This window comes from Gastrolobium bilobum, unplaced genomic scaffold, assembly GCF_033153095.1.
Source record: "Gastrolobium bilobum isolate Gb01-03AN ecotype WA unplaced genomic scaffold, APGP_CSIRO_Gbil_v1 utg14858, whole genome shotgun sequence".
NCBI classification, from domain to species: domain Eukaryota; kingdom Viridiplantae; phylum Streptophyta; class Magnoliopsida; order Fabales; family Fabaceae; genus Gastrolobium; species Gastrolobium bilobum.
The window spans coordinates 120,715-136,275 of NW_026896653.1; the positions used below are offsets into that span (position 1 = coordinate 120,715).

Consider the following 15,561-nt stretch of genomic DNA (forward strand, 5'->3'; position numbering starts at 1 on the left):
TTTTTTGGCTATGATTGGGGAAAAGTCCAGGTAGGAAGAGGGGAATTAATGTATTGGATCAGTTTGGATTGGATCGATTTTCATCAACCAATCCGAAAACCGATCCAATCCAATTAAAATTTGTGGTTTTTTTTCGGTTTTCGATTTATTCAGTTATCGATTTTTTGGTTCGACTGTTTGAATCGGTTTGGATTGGTTGATGAACACCCCTAGTAAAAACCAATAAATAATTTTATATATTATGTTATGAGTTTTAATTTTTTTTCATGCAATAGGAGAAATTTTTCTTATGCTATAGACACATTTTGTGTGTGGGATTCACATTTATTAAAAAAATAAAATAAAAAAAATGCTGCACAAAAATTGAAAGATCACTTGTAGAAAAAAAAAATTGCACAGTGGGTGGAAACCCTAGCGCCGATTGACTTCTACCTTTTGTGATTGACTTCTATCTTTTGTGACGGTGCGATCTTCTCCTTTCTGAAGTGCAACCGATTAGTATCATATAAAAAGGCACAGTGGGTGATGGGAGAAAACCCTAGCACCGTAATCCTATAGGAAACACCGAAGGAGCTGTCCAAAGAAGAAGCAGATAACCTGCAACGGAGTAAAAAGAAGCCAAAGTCAATAGATGATGTTTTCAGTAATGATTATTTTTTGGTTCAAAGAGAGGAAGAGTGGATGGGGGAGAAGATGTCCTTTAAAGAAATGCTAATACGGCATAATGGTGAATGGGAGATGCATGTTGCAGACAAGGAGGAAGGCTCAGAGCAAGAGGAGGATCACTTCCAGGATGCGCAAACCGAAACAGAAAAGCCTTCTGAAATCCAGTGTGAAACTGATGAGGAAGGTATGACTAATTTTAAATTGTCAAATTCTTTTAAAAACAAAGCATGGAGACCATGGAGGAAGGCGATTTTTGTGAAGCTATTGGGGAAAAAATTGGCTCTTCCTGTAATGAAAAAGAGGCTTGAAAATATGTGGGCTCGGGAAGGGCAAATTTTTGTTACTGATGTGGAGAATGGATTTTTTCTTGTGAGGTTTGCTATTCAGAAAGATATGGATTTTGCCCTCACGGCAAGCCCGTGGGTTTTGTTTGATCACTATCATGTTATCAGGTTATGGGAACCTGATTTTAATCCCTATTCAAGTTCTATTGGTAGAATCATGGCTTGGGTCAAACTTCCTAGTTTCCCAGTAGAGTATGTGAACACAGATTTGCTCAAGGAGGTAGGTAATTGGCTGGGTAAATTCATAAAGATGGATGGTGCCACAAATTGTTTGGCTAGAGGGAAATTCGCGAGAATATGTGTTGAACTGGACCTGAGTAAACCGCTTCAAGCAGAATACAAAATTAAGAGGAGACTGAAAAAAGTTGAATACGAGGGACTGCATTTGATTTGTTACGGGTGTGGAGTGTAAGGTCATCGCACAAAAAATTGTAATGTGAAGGTTAATTCTATTGTTCAGGTAACCGCGGAGCTAAACATGGAACAGGGACAAGATGACAATGAAACAAAGAAGGAAAATAGGTTTGGACCATGGATGTTGGTGAATAAACAAAGGAGAAATAATAGAAGTGGTTTTGATCAGATGCCGAAGGCAGATTTTTCTAATATGAATTCAAGCAAACAGGGAGATGGGAGTGTATCAAGATTCAGTATTTTGTGGCAAGAAAAGGAAAATGGGGAAATGATCAGATACAAAAAGAGCTGAATGATCATGCTATGGATCAGCAGGAAGTGGGAGAGTATCAATCAAAAATGGAGGTGGAAGCAGTAAAAGAAGTTAGGAAAAGAGGGAAATCTCCAACCAAAGTTATTGAAACCTCCTCTACTTTTATGGTGGTAGGGGACGAACATGAATAGGTTAATGAAGCTGATGTGAGGAATAATATGATTGTTGATAAGCCCACAGGAGAGGTGAACAAGAGTCAAGAGGAGGACCAAACCAGTCAGTTGATAGTTGATGAGTAGTTAAATATGGAGAAAGAGTCTCCAGATGGAGCCCAAGGATCTACTAAAGGAGGCCAAGGTGAGGTCCCTTCAATCCAAAACAAGTTATCTTCTGTGAATATGTCTCACTCTGCTCAAAAAGGACATAGGAGGATTGATTTTTCTAAAATGCCTGCACCAAAGCCTCCTGATGCCCAATTAGCTAGTGGAAAGGTATCGAATGGTCGTCAAAAGGTGAGTGCACTGCATCGAGTTAGAATGGATAATAATCCAGAGTTTAAGAAGAAACAAGGGTATTCTTTGCATGCCCAATCATCTCAATCTTTTTAATGTCTTTGCTATTTTGGATTGTAGAGGGGCGGCTAAGTCTAAATTAGGTCGCACCCTTAAACAATTGGTAGATAAACATGATCTGTGTATGGTTGTTCTCATGGAAACTGGAACAAGGGGAGATATCAGTAGCAAATTGATGAGAAGAATAGGATTTGATAAGGCTATTGTGGAAGAAGCAATTGGTTTTTATGGAGGAATTTGGGTGTTATGGGATTCTAGGAAAGTTAAAGTTCAACTCATAGGGCAATCAAGACAATTTATTCATATGAAAGTGGATATTGGTGACTGCTACAGTTTCTTATGCACAACTGTTTATGCCAATCCTAATGAGGATATAAGACATGCTATGTGGGAGGAAGTTGTTCAAACGAGCCATTCTATTTTTGAGCCTTGGATCTTGGCAGGGGATTTTAATGATATTAGGTGTAGTAGTGAGAAAAAAGGAGGCTCTCCACCTGATATTGCTAAATGCCGTAGATTTCAAGATTTCCTGGACAGTTGTAATGTAGAGGATGTTGGTGGTATGGGGAATAAATTCACTTGGCAGGGCCCCAAATGGAATCATTTGGACAGAGTTTTTAAGAAGTTGGACACAGTCGTGCTAATGTGAATTGGAGAATTTCTTTTGAAGATGCTGAGGTCCAAGCTCTTCCCAGATTCTTATCTGATCATAATCCTATCATTCTTTCGTTGACAAAACGGCAGCAGAATTGGATTGATAGACCTTTCAGATTTTTGGCTACCTGGATGGATCACCCAAACTTTCAGGATCTGATGATGGAGAGATGGAGAGATGAGTCAGATGTTAATAGTATGTTATTTAGATTCATCCCTCATCTGAAGAAGTGGAACAAAGAAGTGTTTGGAGATATTAATAACAGGAAGGGGGTTTTGTTAAAAAAAATTGCTGATGTCCAGGCTCAAAGGGAGTCAATGGACTGTCATAGGTTGCAAGAAATTGAGGAGCATTTGCAGAATCTTCTGAATATAACTCTGCATCAGGAGGAACAAATATGGTTTCAAAAATCTAGACATAAATGGATAGTTGATGGAGACAAGAATACGAGGTTTTATCATCTTAAAACTGTGACTCGAAGGGCGCATAACAGAATTTCTAGACTGCGTAACAGTACGAATACATGGATTGAAGACCCTTTTGAATTAAAAGAGCATGTCTATAGTTTCTTTAAAGATCTTTTCACGGAGGAAGACTCCGATCGAAGATGGTTAGATTCGGAAAGCATGTGGACTAAATTGTCTCAGCAGAATCTTCAAGCTTTGGGGATTATTCCTAATGAGTATGAGATCAGAAAGAATCTTTTCTCAATGGGTGCTTATAAAGTCCCTGGTATTGATGGTTACCCAGCCATTTTCTTTCAAAGACAGTGGAATAGGTTAAAGGCACAAATTTGTAGTGCTATTAAAAGCATGTGGACAAATCCGGGATCAATAGGGGATGTTAATTCAACCTTGCTGGTTCTTATTCCTAAAACAAAGAGACCTGAGTCCATTGTTCAGTTCCGGCCAATATCGTTATGCTCAGTCATCTACAAGCTATTTACGAAAATCATTGTTTGCAGGCTCAAGCATTTGATGGAGAAAATTGTTTCTCCTTTTCAGGTCAGCTTTGTACCGAATAGGCAGATTCAAGACAATATAACTATTGTTCAAGAGCTTACTCATTCGATGACCAAAATGAGAGGTAAAAAGGATTTTATGGCAATTAAAATTGATCTTGTTAAAGCCTATGATAGAGTGAGCTGGCAATTTATGCGTAATACTTTGGAAGAGATTCATTTCCCTACTGCTTTCATTAATATTATAATGCATTGCTTATCTTCTACCCGTATTAATTTTCTCTGGAATGGGGGAAAACAGAGGATTTTTGTCCATCAAGGGGTCTTCGTCAAGGTGATCCACTTTCTCTGTATCTGTTTGTTTTGGCAATAGAAAAACTTTCGCATATCATCACTACTGCTGTCAATGGAGGCTTATGGAAACCAATGCATGCTGGCAAGGGTGGTCCAAAGATTTCACATTTAGCTTTTGCAGATGATCTAATGATGTTTATGGTGGCAAAAGAAGATCAAATTGCTATTTTGCTGAAATGCCTTAAGCTGTTTGAAGATATGTCAGGCCAGAGACTTAGTGTGGATAAAACTTGTGTGTATTTTTCGAAAAATACTGCGGCAGATGTGATGGCTAAAGTAGTTCAAATTAGCGAGTTTAAAGGGGTCAATTTGGGAAGATATCTTGGGGCTATGATGCAGCAAGGTAGAGTTTCTAAAAGCCTTTATGAAGGTCTAGTGGAGAAGGTGAAAGATAAGCTGAGCAGCTGGCAGCAAAATTGTTTATCTCAAGCAGGGAGGATCTCAATCAGTATTGGCTTCCATTCCTTCCTTTCAAATGCAAAGTTGTAAGTTGCCTTTAAGGGTTTGTAAAACAATTGAAAAATTGCAGAGAAATTTTATCTGGGGGGATAAGGATAATGTAAGAATGCACCATGCCATTAGCTAGAATGTCATTACTTATCCTAAGTTATCGGGTGGTTTGGGTTTGCGTAGATTGACTCAAATGAATGATGCCTTTTTAGCCAAAAAAGCTTGGAAAGTTTTCTCGGAACCAAATCATCTTTGGGTCCATGTTACTTCATGCAAAATATAAGAATGGAAATAGGAGGGATTCTCTGTTTGAATATCGAAAGGGAGATTCTAGCTTGTGGAGTAATCTCTGCAAAATTTGGAATGTCATGGAAGATAATTTGGTTTGGGAGCTTGGTGATGATAGGGAAATTTATTTTTGGAAGGACAAATGGCTTCCTTTTTCTTGCAACCTTGAGGAGTTCTTGTCACATGATAGTTGGCATTTGCTAGATAGCATGAAGGTTAATGAGGCTGTTTCTGCTTCAGGTGACTGGGATTTTGATAAGCTGAGAACATGGCTTCCAAGTAATATTCTTGATATAATTTGTGGCATTCCTCCTCCTATGATAGAAGATGGGATTGATAAAAGGGTGTGGATGCTTCCGGGGTCAAATGTTTTATTTGTTAATGCTCTTTATGATTATCTATCTTCTCCTGGAGAGGTAGATGAGTTTGTTAAAAAAAGGTGGAAACGGTTGTGGGAATGGAAGGGACCGCAAAAAATTAAATTTTTTTCCTGGAAGCTGTTTCACCATCGTCTTCTTACTAAAAGCACAATAGCTAGTTGGAATGGAGGAGATAATATTTGCCCTGTGTGTAAAGCTGATATAGAAACGATAGTTCATGCTTTAAGGGACTGCAATGGTGCTAGAGGAGTGGGGGATAGCCTCATTTTTTCTCATAACATTTCTGGGTTTTCTTTTGCAGATTTGAATCAGTGGATTAATATCAATCTGTTTAGTGAGCAGTCTCCATCAATGGTGCAAGGCTGGTTTTCAACTTTCTTGGTGGCTTGCTGTAAGATATGGCATTGGAGAAATATGACTAATTATGGAGAAGAAGTACCATCTACTGCAAATAAAGTAGTTTTCATTAACAATCTTGTGTTGGATATTGATAATGCTTTTAATAGGTCTGATTTATTGCACTAAAGCCGAGCTCTGCATATTTGAATATTATTTGGCAATTTCCAGACCATGGTTTTATGAAGGTGAATACTAATGGGGTTTCTAGAGGGAATCCTGGTTGGGAAGCTTGTGGAGGTGTTATTCGGAACTCGCAAGGAAAATGGTTAGGAGGTTTTGCTTTCAGGTTAGGCATTTGTTCCTCTTTCAAGGCTGAACTTTGGGGTATCTTGAAGGGTTTAGAACGGGCTTGGAGTGAGGGTTATAAAAGTATCATTACGGAGAGTGATTCGCTTTTGGCAATCACGGGGCTCACCAATTGTGGTGTAGCAGTCTGTGAGAGAAAACTTATCTCTCGTATACAGACAATGTTAGACAAGGACTGGCGGGTTTGTTTTCAACATACTTTCAGGGAGGGAAACATGTGTGCTGACTGGTTGGCCAATTTCTTGCTTGACTCTCCTGATCAAGCTGACCAGAGATATTTTCAGGAACCTCCAAGTGGTGTTTTGTTGATTTATCTAGGAGATCTGGCATCTGTGGGAAGGGAATGTTTTGTGTCTCTTGCTGGATAGTTTCTTTGTTTTGCTTTCTCTTTGTTTGGGTTTGTGCCCTTTTTTGTTTACAAAAAAAAAACAAAAAAATGTTTTCCCTTATATTATATCTCTAACATGCATAAAAATTTATGGGTGTTCGCGGTCTGGATTGGATCAGTTTTGAAGCAAAAAAACATCTGATCCAATTCCTTCGGTTTGGTCATTACATCATCCGATCGATTTGAATTTTTTTTCAAATCCGATCCAATCCGATCCAATTTTTTTCGGTTTGGATTGGATCGATTTTCGGTTTTTTGAAAAGCCAAAAAAACAGAACTTATAAGAATTAATTTTAGAAAAATGAGGAGTATTATTTGTCATGGATCCTTGGTAGTTTGTATTTCTACATTTATATTATCCGAGCTATTTAATGTTCTCATATGTAATTCAACTTTGACCTTTATATAACTAGCAATTGAGAAGGATTTCTACCTGAATCTAGTTATGATTAAGAATTGGTTTTAAAATACTTATACAATTATATATGTTGCTAGGCAAATGCCAAAATTTGTCATCACGTAGTGTTTTTGTTCTTTCCTTCTCTATTAGGTTTAGAATTTTTTTTGCCTTTCACTTCAAAGCTCATGGGCTGCTATTATTTGGGATAGGCCCAATTTGGTAGAAAATAAGTTTGGATCGATTTTCAACATCCAAACTGAAAACCGATTCAATTCAGTAAATATTTGCGGTTTTTTTCGGTTTTCGGTTATTTCGATTTTCGATTTTTCGGTTCAGTTTTTGGGGTTTGGATCGGTTTATGAACACTCCTACATAAAATAACTTTTCAATTAATATACATATTTGTCTTATCCTATCAGCTAACCAAATAATTTTTACGAATTCCTTGGATACAATACAAATCATCATTTTCCATTTGGAAAACTCATAAGGTCCTTGAACAAATTTCCAAATAGAGGTTCATGAAATTGGAACACAAAAATTAATTTCCCCGTAAGAGGTTCATACAGTTGGACTTACAAAAATTTCAAATTGATAGTGCTGTAAATACAATTGAAATAGAAATTACGAAACTTCAAAGCAAAAAACTCTGTTGCTGCCCAGGATCGAACCGGGACCTTTTATAACGAAATAGGAGCAGACGTCATAATGGTTTAAAAAATTCGGCCCCCTAATATAGTCAATAGAAGAAACCAATCTCCAATCCCTTCTGTTACCCCAAAAAAGAAAAAAAAGGAAAAAAAAAAAACAATTTCCTTGCTATCTTCGAATTGATTGATACGCGCTCGAGCCCTAGAGTTCAATCTAGGGTTTCTTGCATTTTATTTCTATCTTAAAATTTTGCTTTCATTCAGTTCAGGGGGTTAATTTTTTTTATTTTTTTCACTCAATTTTATTTTTTGTTTTGTGAATTGGAATTTGGTAAAGAAAATGGTGTGGGTGTTGAGAAGCTGCATCCAATCGATATTGAAGCTGGTGAACTCGGTGATTGGGATGGCTGGGTTAGCCATGATTCTATACTCCGCTTGGATGATTAGGGTTTGGCAGAGGCAGATGGGTGAGCTTCCATTTGCTCACGATTCTGATTACCCACCTCCGTGGTAAAAATCCCCTCTCTCTTTTTTTCCTAGCCCCTTTTTTAACCCTTGTGCGGATGGATGAGAAAATTCTGGACTTTGATTGACCCGTGAAAATAAGATGTGAATATCCTGAATGCGAAAGTTGTTAAGTAGAAGAGAAAAAAAAAATGATTTGGTTTTCTAAGATTAATGGATTTTTATTGTTTTTGTTATTAATTTGTTGAATGAAAGATCATATTTTAGAAACTAAAGGAAATAATGGCCTAAAAGAGAATTGTTTATTGGGAATTTATGTTTGACATGATAAAGCTATAAAATTCCTAATTTGCATTCTGTTCACTTCCAAGCTATTGATTGAATTAAGAGAACCGGTTATTTTAATGGAGTTATGTATAAGCTGGATTGTTTGAGCAGGGGTGCTGGTTTAGGATATGTTCATTTTGAGAGTTATACTGCGTTGGCACCTAAAATTTGTATGCTTTCTATGTTTGATCAGAATGGTGTTTGTTTCAAGACTCAGTATTTCCTGCATGTATGCTTCTTTTTTGTAAAATTATCAAGTTCTTCTGATCTGTATGGATAGATTGTGAACGAATTGCTTATTTTTTTATTTTTTTGCAATCAGGTTCATTTACACCTTTCTCGGCCTTGGAGTTACGTTCTGTGTGATCACTTGTTCCGGTCACATTGCTGCTGAAACTGCTAATGGTTGTTGCCTGTATTTGGTATCCTTTTCTTGAGTCTACCATTATATTTTCAATCTGTGCTGCACAAATACAGACACTGGTATGGGATATTACACCCATGCAACATGAGTTTATGACATTTCTTTGAATTTAGGATACTGAGTATAGCAGGATACAACAAAACATATATATTAAGCTATATATGTATCATATAAAATATCAAAATCATATGAACCATTATTATAATACTCTTATGATATCTTTAAGCAATTTTTTGACATCTAAATTAGAGAATTTTGATTTGAAGAGCTAAATGTATATTAGACAAATTTTATTTTTTATAAGCCGAATCTTGCAGCTTGGGGGTTCATGAATGAATCGAATCAACACCGGAAAGAGAGGGATTCCAGAGACTGTGCTGGTATGGGACGGTACAGTTAGGAATGACTTATAAGAATTAATTGGTACTACCTATACTAACAAGATGCATCTACTTTTCGGTAGCCCGGATCGGAAGAACTCCACAATTAAGCGTGCTTGACTTGGAGCAATTCTGGGATGAGTGACCTCCTGGGAAGTTTTCCCGGGAAGTGTGCGAGTGAAGACAAAGCACACTGAAAAGTCTCGTGTTAGTGTGTGGGGACAGTCATTGATTCTTGCTAGTTGTCAGGCGTTACAAGTGGTATCAGAGCAGGGCCTCTCGTCCAGTACGGTGTGGTTCGAGGACGAACCAGGCGGAAGCTGGTGGGCATGTAACATCCCAAGAGCTGGCAAAGGCAGGGAGTGATCGCCGGTGCGAAAGGGCACGGACAATGAGCGGCTCATGCCAAATCTTGTAGCTTGGGGGTTCATGAATGAATCGAATCAACACCGGAAAGAGAGGGATTCCAGAGACTGTGCTGGTATGGGACGGTACAGTTAGGAATGGCTTATAAGAATTAATTGGTACTACCTATACTAACAAGATGCATCTACTTTTCGGTAGCCCGGATCGGAAGAACTCCACAGTTAAGCGTGCTTGACTTGGAGCAATTCTGGGATGGGTGACCTCCTGGGAAGTTTTCCTGGGAAGTGTGCGAGTGAGGACAAAGCACACTGAAAAGTCTCGTGTTAATGTGTGGGGACAGTCATTGATTCTTGCAATTTGTCAGGCGTTACCAATAAAATAAATAATACAATATTTAGGGTAATTAGTATCAGTTAAACTTAAATAGGGAAATGTTTGCTGCTGAATGTATTCAGTGATCCCCTGTATAATGAATGATTTTGGCTCTTTTCACTTAATTTCACTTTTGGTATGTATGAAACAAACAACCACTAATAATTTTCAGTGATGAAAATTTTAATTTGCTGCTCTGAATAGAGCTTTCAAACAGCCCGAAACAGCAGTAGCATTGTTTTCAATTGGAGAAATATATCATTTGGCGGTCATTGTGTCTTTTAGGCACTGTTTATACCTTGACTGCTTAAAGTATATGTTGTTTGTGGTTTTGCTTCTCATGGTGGAGGCTGCAGTATCTGTTGATGTATTTCTAAACCGGGACTGGGAGAAGGTATACTGTATATAAAAACTGTTTCTCAGTAGTGTTTTTGCTAATTCAATGCTTTTGTAGCTTCTCTCTCTGTAAGACATTTGATGTAAGCCATTGTCTGATCCATTTTAACTTGAAAATTGGAATCAGGACTTCCCTAAGGATTCCTCGGGGAATTTCGATCAGTTCAAGAATTTCATCAAGTCAAACTATGAAATGTGCAAATGGATAGGCCTTTCACTTGTTTCTGTACAGGTAAAATCTCCCTCCTTCTTTCTCTGTGTGTGTGTGTGTGTTTGTGGGTGTGCATGTGGCATTTGTATAACAATTTATGAAACAATTACTGTTGAAGCCTAATCACCTAATGTCAAAATTTCTTACTATGGGTTCCAAGATGATTCCAAGTTATCGACTCAAGTAAGTTATTTCATCCAAGGGAACTATGTCTTCAGGTTTGCATCAGTGTCTCAGTAGCTTCGTCCTTCTCTTCTGCTAATAAAACATAGAAAACAGTGTCTTAAAAGATTTGAAAGTGCAAATTTTAAAAAATGTTACTGCTGCACAGGATCAAACTGGGGGACCTGTTGAGCCGAACAGTTCCATGATAAGCACTACACCACAGCAAAAGCAAAAATAAAAGAAGGGGCGGGACACTTTCTTTTAAACTTTTATTCTCCTTTGACCAAACATTCAAAAATGTATTTTATTATTTTTTTCAAGAAACAACACCCCATGCAATTTGTATGTTCTATGATATAAAAACTTAAGACTGTTATCTAATTGGCCTTAGGTCTTTGCTATTCTTAAAGCAAAGCAGCAGCGCGTGAAGAGCTTTTCCTTGAAATACTTTTTCACATTATCAAGATCAGCTTGTAACTTTTATTAAATAAAAAATTAAAAAAATAAGCTTTTATCATTTCTTCCTATCTGCATCTTATTATGTTTGTCTACAATTATCACTGTTTCCTTTATCCATTTCATCTGTCAGAGCAATACGTGATCATCTTGTGCATATTTCTTTTCGTGGTTGGTTACATATTTCTACTGACTACTGTTGGTTTAAAAAATTGAGGTTGAAGTTACTTTTGGAATTTAGAATTTTTGTCGATGAATGATGCATTGATGGATGGTTGCCTTTGCTCTTCACTATCAGGGACTTTCTTTATTATTGTCAATGATACTCAAAGCTCTTGGGCCCCTTCAATATTATGACAGTGATGATGAATATGCTCCAGACAGAGTGCCACTCTTGAAGAATGCCCCACCTCCTTATGTTGTTGTTGATCCAGTATATGGGCATGGGCCTAAAAATGATGCATGGATTAGGCGACAAGGTAAAAATGATTGGAATCATTTAATCGATCATAATTTTCTCTTTCAAGTCATCTTGGATTTTCTTCATCATTTAAAATGTACTTTGATCTATACTATAATTCATGAATTTGAAAATGGTTATTTATTAGATTGAATCCTTAGAATTTATATATTTTCTTCATTCCTTTTTTGTGGAACTAGTTCAGAACATAACTTTTACTAATGGTGCTTTTTTGCATGACTTTGATTTACTGCTTAATATTATTCATTCAGCGGTCAGATAATTTACGGGGTATCTATTTGATTTTATTTAGTTACTATATATGAGTTATGCTATTCCACCTAGTGGGATAAGGTTTGGTGGTGGTTGTTTTATTGTATATTAGTCAGATGTTAAACCTTAACTCTTGCTTGCACTTCCCTCTTTTTAACTGAAAGTTTCGTTCTTTCTTAATCAGAGAAATAGGTAAGGCCATTGCTTTCAGTTGAACCTTGACGTTTGGAAGCATGGAGAGGCAGGCGAGACAATTCTTTTTAATATTAGTTGGCGTAGTTGAGGATCTGTTAGCTGGAGATGGATTAGCTATTGAATTGATGGCATTGAGAGAAACAAGTGCTTATCATGACTGTTGCATCTGTTACACCAAACTCATGCAGTTATGAGCAAATGTTTGCATTACATGTTTGTAGATCGTATATAAAGTTCAGAATCTCTTGATGACCCCCTGCATCTTCTGTTGAAAGTATCTCAGGAAGCTGGATTAACATATATGAATAAATATTCTTTTGGTTAACCCGGTTACTCATCATTCTTCCTTTGTGGATACAAAATGATGTTTTAGTGCAAGGTGCATCCTCTCAAAAACATGATTTTTTTTTTGGTCTTTTTTTTGCCCCCCTCCTTTTTGAATTACTTCTCTCTATGGCAAATTATAAGCAATCTAAAAAAAGGGGCAAACCTAGGTGTATAAGGCTTCCCGCAAGACTTGCAAGGTTAGGTATGAGGATTGGTTGTGCGCAGTCTTATTATTATATTTTTACAAAAAGACTATTTACTAGTTAGAATCTATGACTTTTTGACTATAAGGAACAACCTTATTGCGACCCTAAAACTTGTCTGCAAGTTATACGAAGTCTCCAATATGAATACATTCTAGCATGTGCAGAATGGAAAGCTACGTAGAAAAGTAGTACTCTTGAGTTTTTCTTCCCAAAGGGGAAGGGAAATTATATATTTCCGGAATTTCTAGGTGCTATAAAGCCTGACCAGATCTGTAGCAAATCAAGCTAATCTTCTACACCGTACATGTGGTTTGGGACAACCCGTAAACTCTGTTGACAGCTTCTTTTACCTCACGCTAACAAATGTAGGACAAAAAAAAAATGAAACAAAACAGTACTAGCATTCACCACAATTCTTTCCTTTCCTTTCCTTTCCTTTACAATATTGCTTTTGTGAAAGCACTGTTCTTGTTTAGGTACTCGTGTCTGGGGAGGTCCATCATGTTACTCCATCCTTATCGTATTGAAACTTTTTTATCTTTGTAACTTGTTCAGTTATTTATAATAGGATATAATATAATGTGATTGAGAAAGATTTATGCTATGTGCTGAGTGCTGAATAAAATTCAGCCAATTCACATGGAACCGTAAAGCCTCTTTAACGACCACTTAATCATACTTTATTGAATGTGACCTGAGCCACCTTTTTAGTTGCATTAAGATTTATGCAATATATAATACATCGTGTTTCATGGGCATTTGTTATGTTATCATATTAAAATATTCTTTTGTTAAGAAAATATCTCGATGCACCTTGTCTGAAACCTCAAGAGTACAAGTGAGAATCTTTGACGTGGAGTAGCCTGGGGCCGTTGGGGACTTGGGGTGGCAAAAAGCCAAGTGGGAAGACTGTTTACACTTACGATATTTCACTTGGATGATGATTTTTATATGCTTGGTTTGCAGAACATGCTGTGAATCAAAGATCTTGTTTGCGTAACAGTCAAAAGAGAACATCACCGGTTCCCTTCCCCCTTTGAACTAAACCTTCTATTAAAAGCATTCCAATCCACCCATATCTTTGTTTGATTTGATGCTTTGTTTCTAAAAGCTCTGTGCTCTTACACGTGGTTTGCATATCCCATCATTCTCCGATAATCAAGGAATCAAAGAATTATATCACTACTGATTTTAATTAACTTTATCCGCCCTAACAAAAATTATGGAATACTAACTTTGGTTGTTAATTAATTTCTAGATGGTAAAATGTGCCAATGTGTTCAGGGCATATAGGTAAGGTAAAAAGGAAGAAAGAAAGAAAAAAAAGAAAAAGAACATAGAACTTTACAATATCTGTAATTTCTGTATGGGAAATACTAGTATTATAGGATATTAATATCTCATATCATAGACACAAAATATGTGAGGCGCATTCTTTTAAAAAAATAAAAAAAATAAATAAATGAGTGAATCTCACATACTGTGTCTATGACAGGAGATACTAATATCCTATAACATGATACTAATATTTTTCTTTCTGTATATACTCCAATAATTAATTATTAACTGTGAGTTTAGATTAACTTTTTTTTTTAAAGAAAAAAATTACTTTTTTACTTTTACATATTTTTGAAAGGAACGTTTTAGAAAATTATTTTCCAAAAAAAAAAAAAAGTGAACTCAAATAAACATACACTATATATATAACCAATGTTATAAAAACCGAACCGACCCGGCCGGGTCGACCCGGAAACCGGTGAACCGGTCATGTAATCGGTCTGGTTTTCATATTAGACCGGTCATGTTACAGAACTGATGTGATACGGTGCGACCCGGCCGATTTTCGTAAAAACCGTCAGGCGATTCAACCGGTGACCCAGCTCGGTCTATAAAAAAAAAACTATTTTATTTTCATAAATTAATGTCTTTTTTTTTTACTCTCAAACACAAATGATTTGTTTTCTTTTGAAATATTTGAGTGATTTGTAGCTTATTAACTTACATAGATTATGTACCTACAACACTTATATTATCTTGATTATGCAATATGCAGGAAATTTTAATTTGATTTATAGTTAGATATGTCGTTTACTGAACCTGAAACACTAGTATCACAAATATTACATGTTTGATTGATCTTTTGTTGGACAATGATGTGTAATTTATTATTTTCATATTAAAATATTTGAAATTGATATATTTTTTTACAAGTATTTAAGTATTTTATAGTTTTTTTAATATAAATTATATATTTACATATACTTACAGAGTCATGCAATTGAACCAGTAACTCACTAGTTGAACCAGTGACCCAATACCTTAACCGAGTCTAACCGTGGCGAGTTTAATAAAATTATATATAAGTACACCGATATGTTAATTAGACATAAGTAAAAATAGAATTGGAACCATCTTCAGATAGAGTTAATTGGTCAAGTTTGGAGACAAATGGAAAAGATTCTTATGCACAAATCACAAAAACCTTTTTGAAATTTTGTAGCAGTAGTACTGTAGTAGTAGTACTTGTTTTTAACCTTCCAAAATATCAATATTTTGCTACCTTGGTACTCAGCACCACCTTCCAGAATCCTGTCCTCGGATCTCTCACATTGTAGAAAGCAAACAATCCGCGGATTTGCTGGTAGACTTGAGCTCTTTGACGAATAATTAATGATAATACAATAAGCTAATTATAAGCAAGATAATAAAAGAGAATCATAATGCTAATTAAGTACAAACTACATGTTTCCCTTGCCTTAACTTTACGAATCAAGACTTAGAAACAGGGATTTTGCTCTCATAGTGTTCCAGGCACGTTTGCCAAATCACTCTAGTTTGAATGCTTATGGCGCTTAATTTGCTCCAGTGTAATAACACCTACATTCTACAGAAAATGCATGTGATTTTTTTTTTTTTTGTTTATAATTTATACCACAAGGATGGTCCACCGTTGTGGATAACAAATACAAAGACAATGATAATGATAATGATAATAGTTGCTTGATAGGGCCACAAAGGCCAATCAATCCCTGAACTAGTCCGCAAATTTCTCGACTAG

The 15,561-nt window shown here is 36.3% G+C and overlaps 1 protein-coding gene across 1 annotated transcript; it reads left to right on the forward strand.

The window, feature by feature from the left end:
• The first annotated feature begins 7,541 nt into the window (after nt 1–7,541).
• Nucleotides 7,542–12,301, forward strand: LOC133301298 (tetraspanin-19). The gene is made up of 6 exons (XM_061500923.1): nt 7,542–7,990; nt 8,595–8,694; nt 10,128–10,208; nt 10,338–10,442; nt 11,341–11,521; nt 11,960–12,301. The coding sequence occupies exons 1-6, from the start codon at nt 7,821–7,823 to the stop codon at nt 11,965–11,967; spliced, it is 645 nt and encodes a 214-aa protein (XP_061356907.1). The 5' UTR covers nt 7,542–7,820; the 3' UTR covers nt 11,968–12,301.
• Nucleotides 12,302–15,561: the final 3,260 nt, after the last annotated feature.

Bases quoted from the DNA above. Each gene is read 5' to 3' on its own strand.
- LOC133301298 (XM_061500923.1), top strand. From the start codon at position 7,821: ATGGTGTGGGTGTTGAGAAGCTGCATCCAATCGATATTGAAGCTGGTG. The intron at 7,991-8,594 runs GTAAAAATCCCC...TTTTGCAATCAG, and splicing joins TCTGATTACCCACCTCCGTG to GTTCATTTACACCTTTCTCG. The intron at 10,443-11,340 runs GTAAAATCTCCC...CTTCACTATCAG, and splicing joins TTTCACTTGTTTCTGTACAG to GGACTTTCTTTATTATTGTC.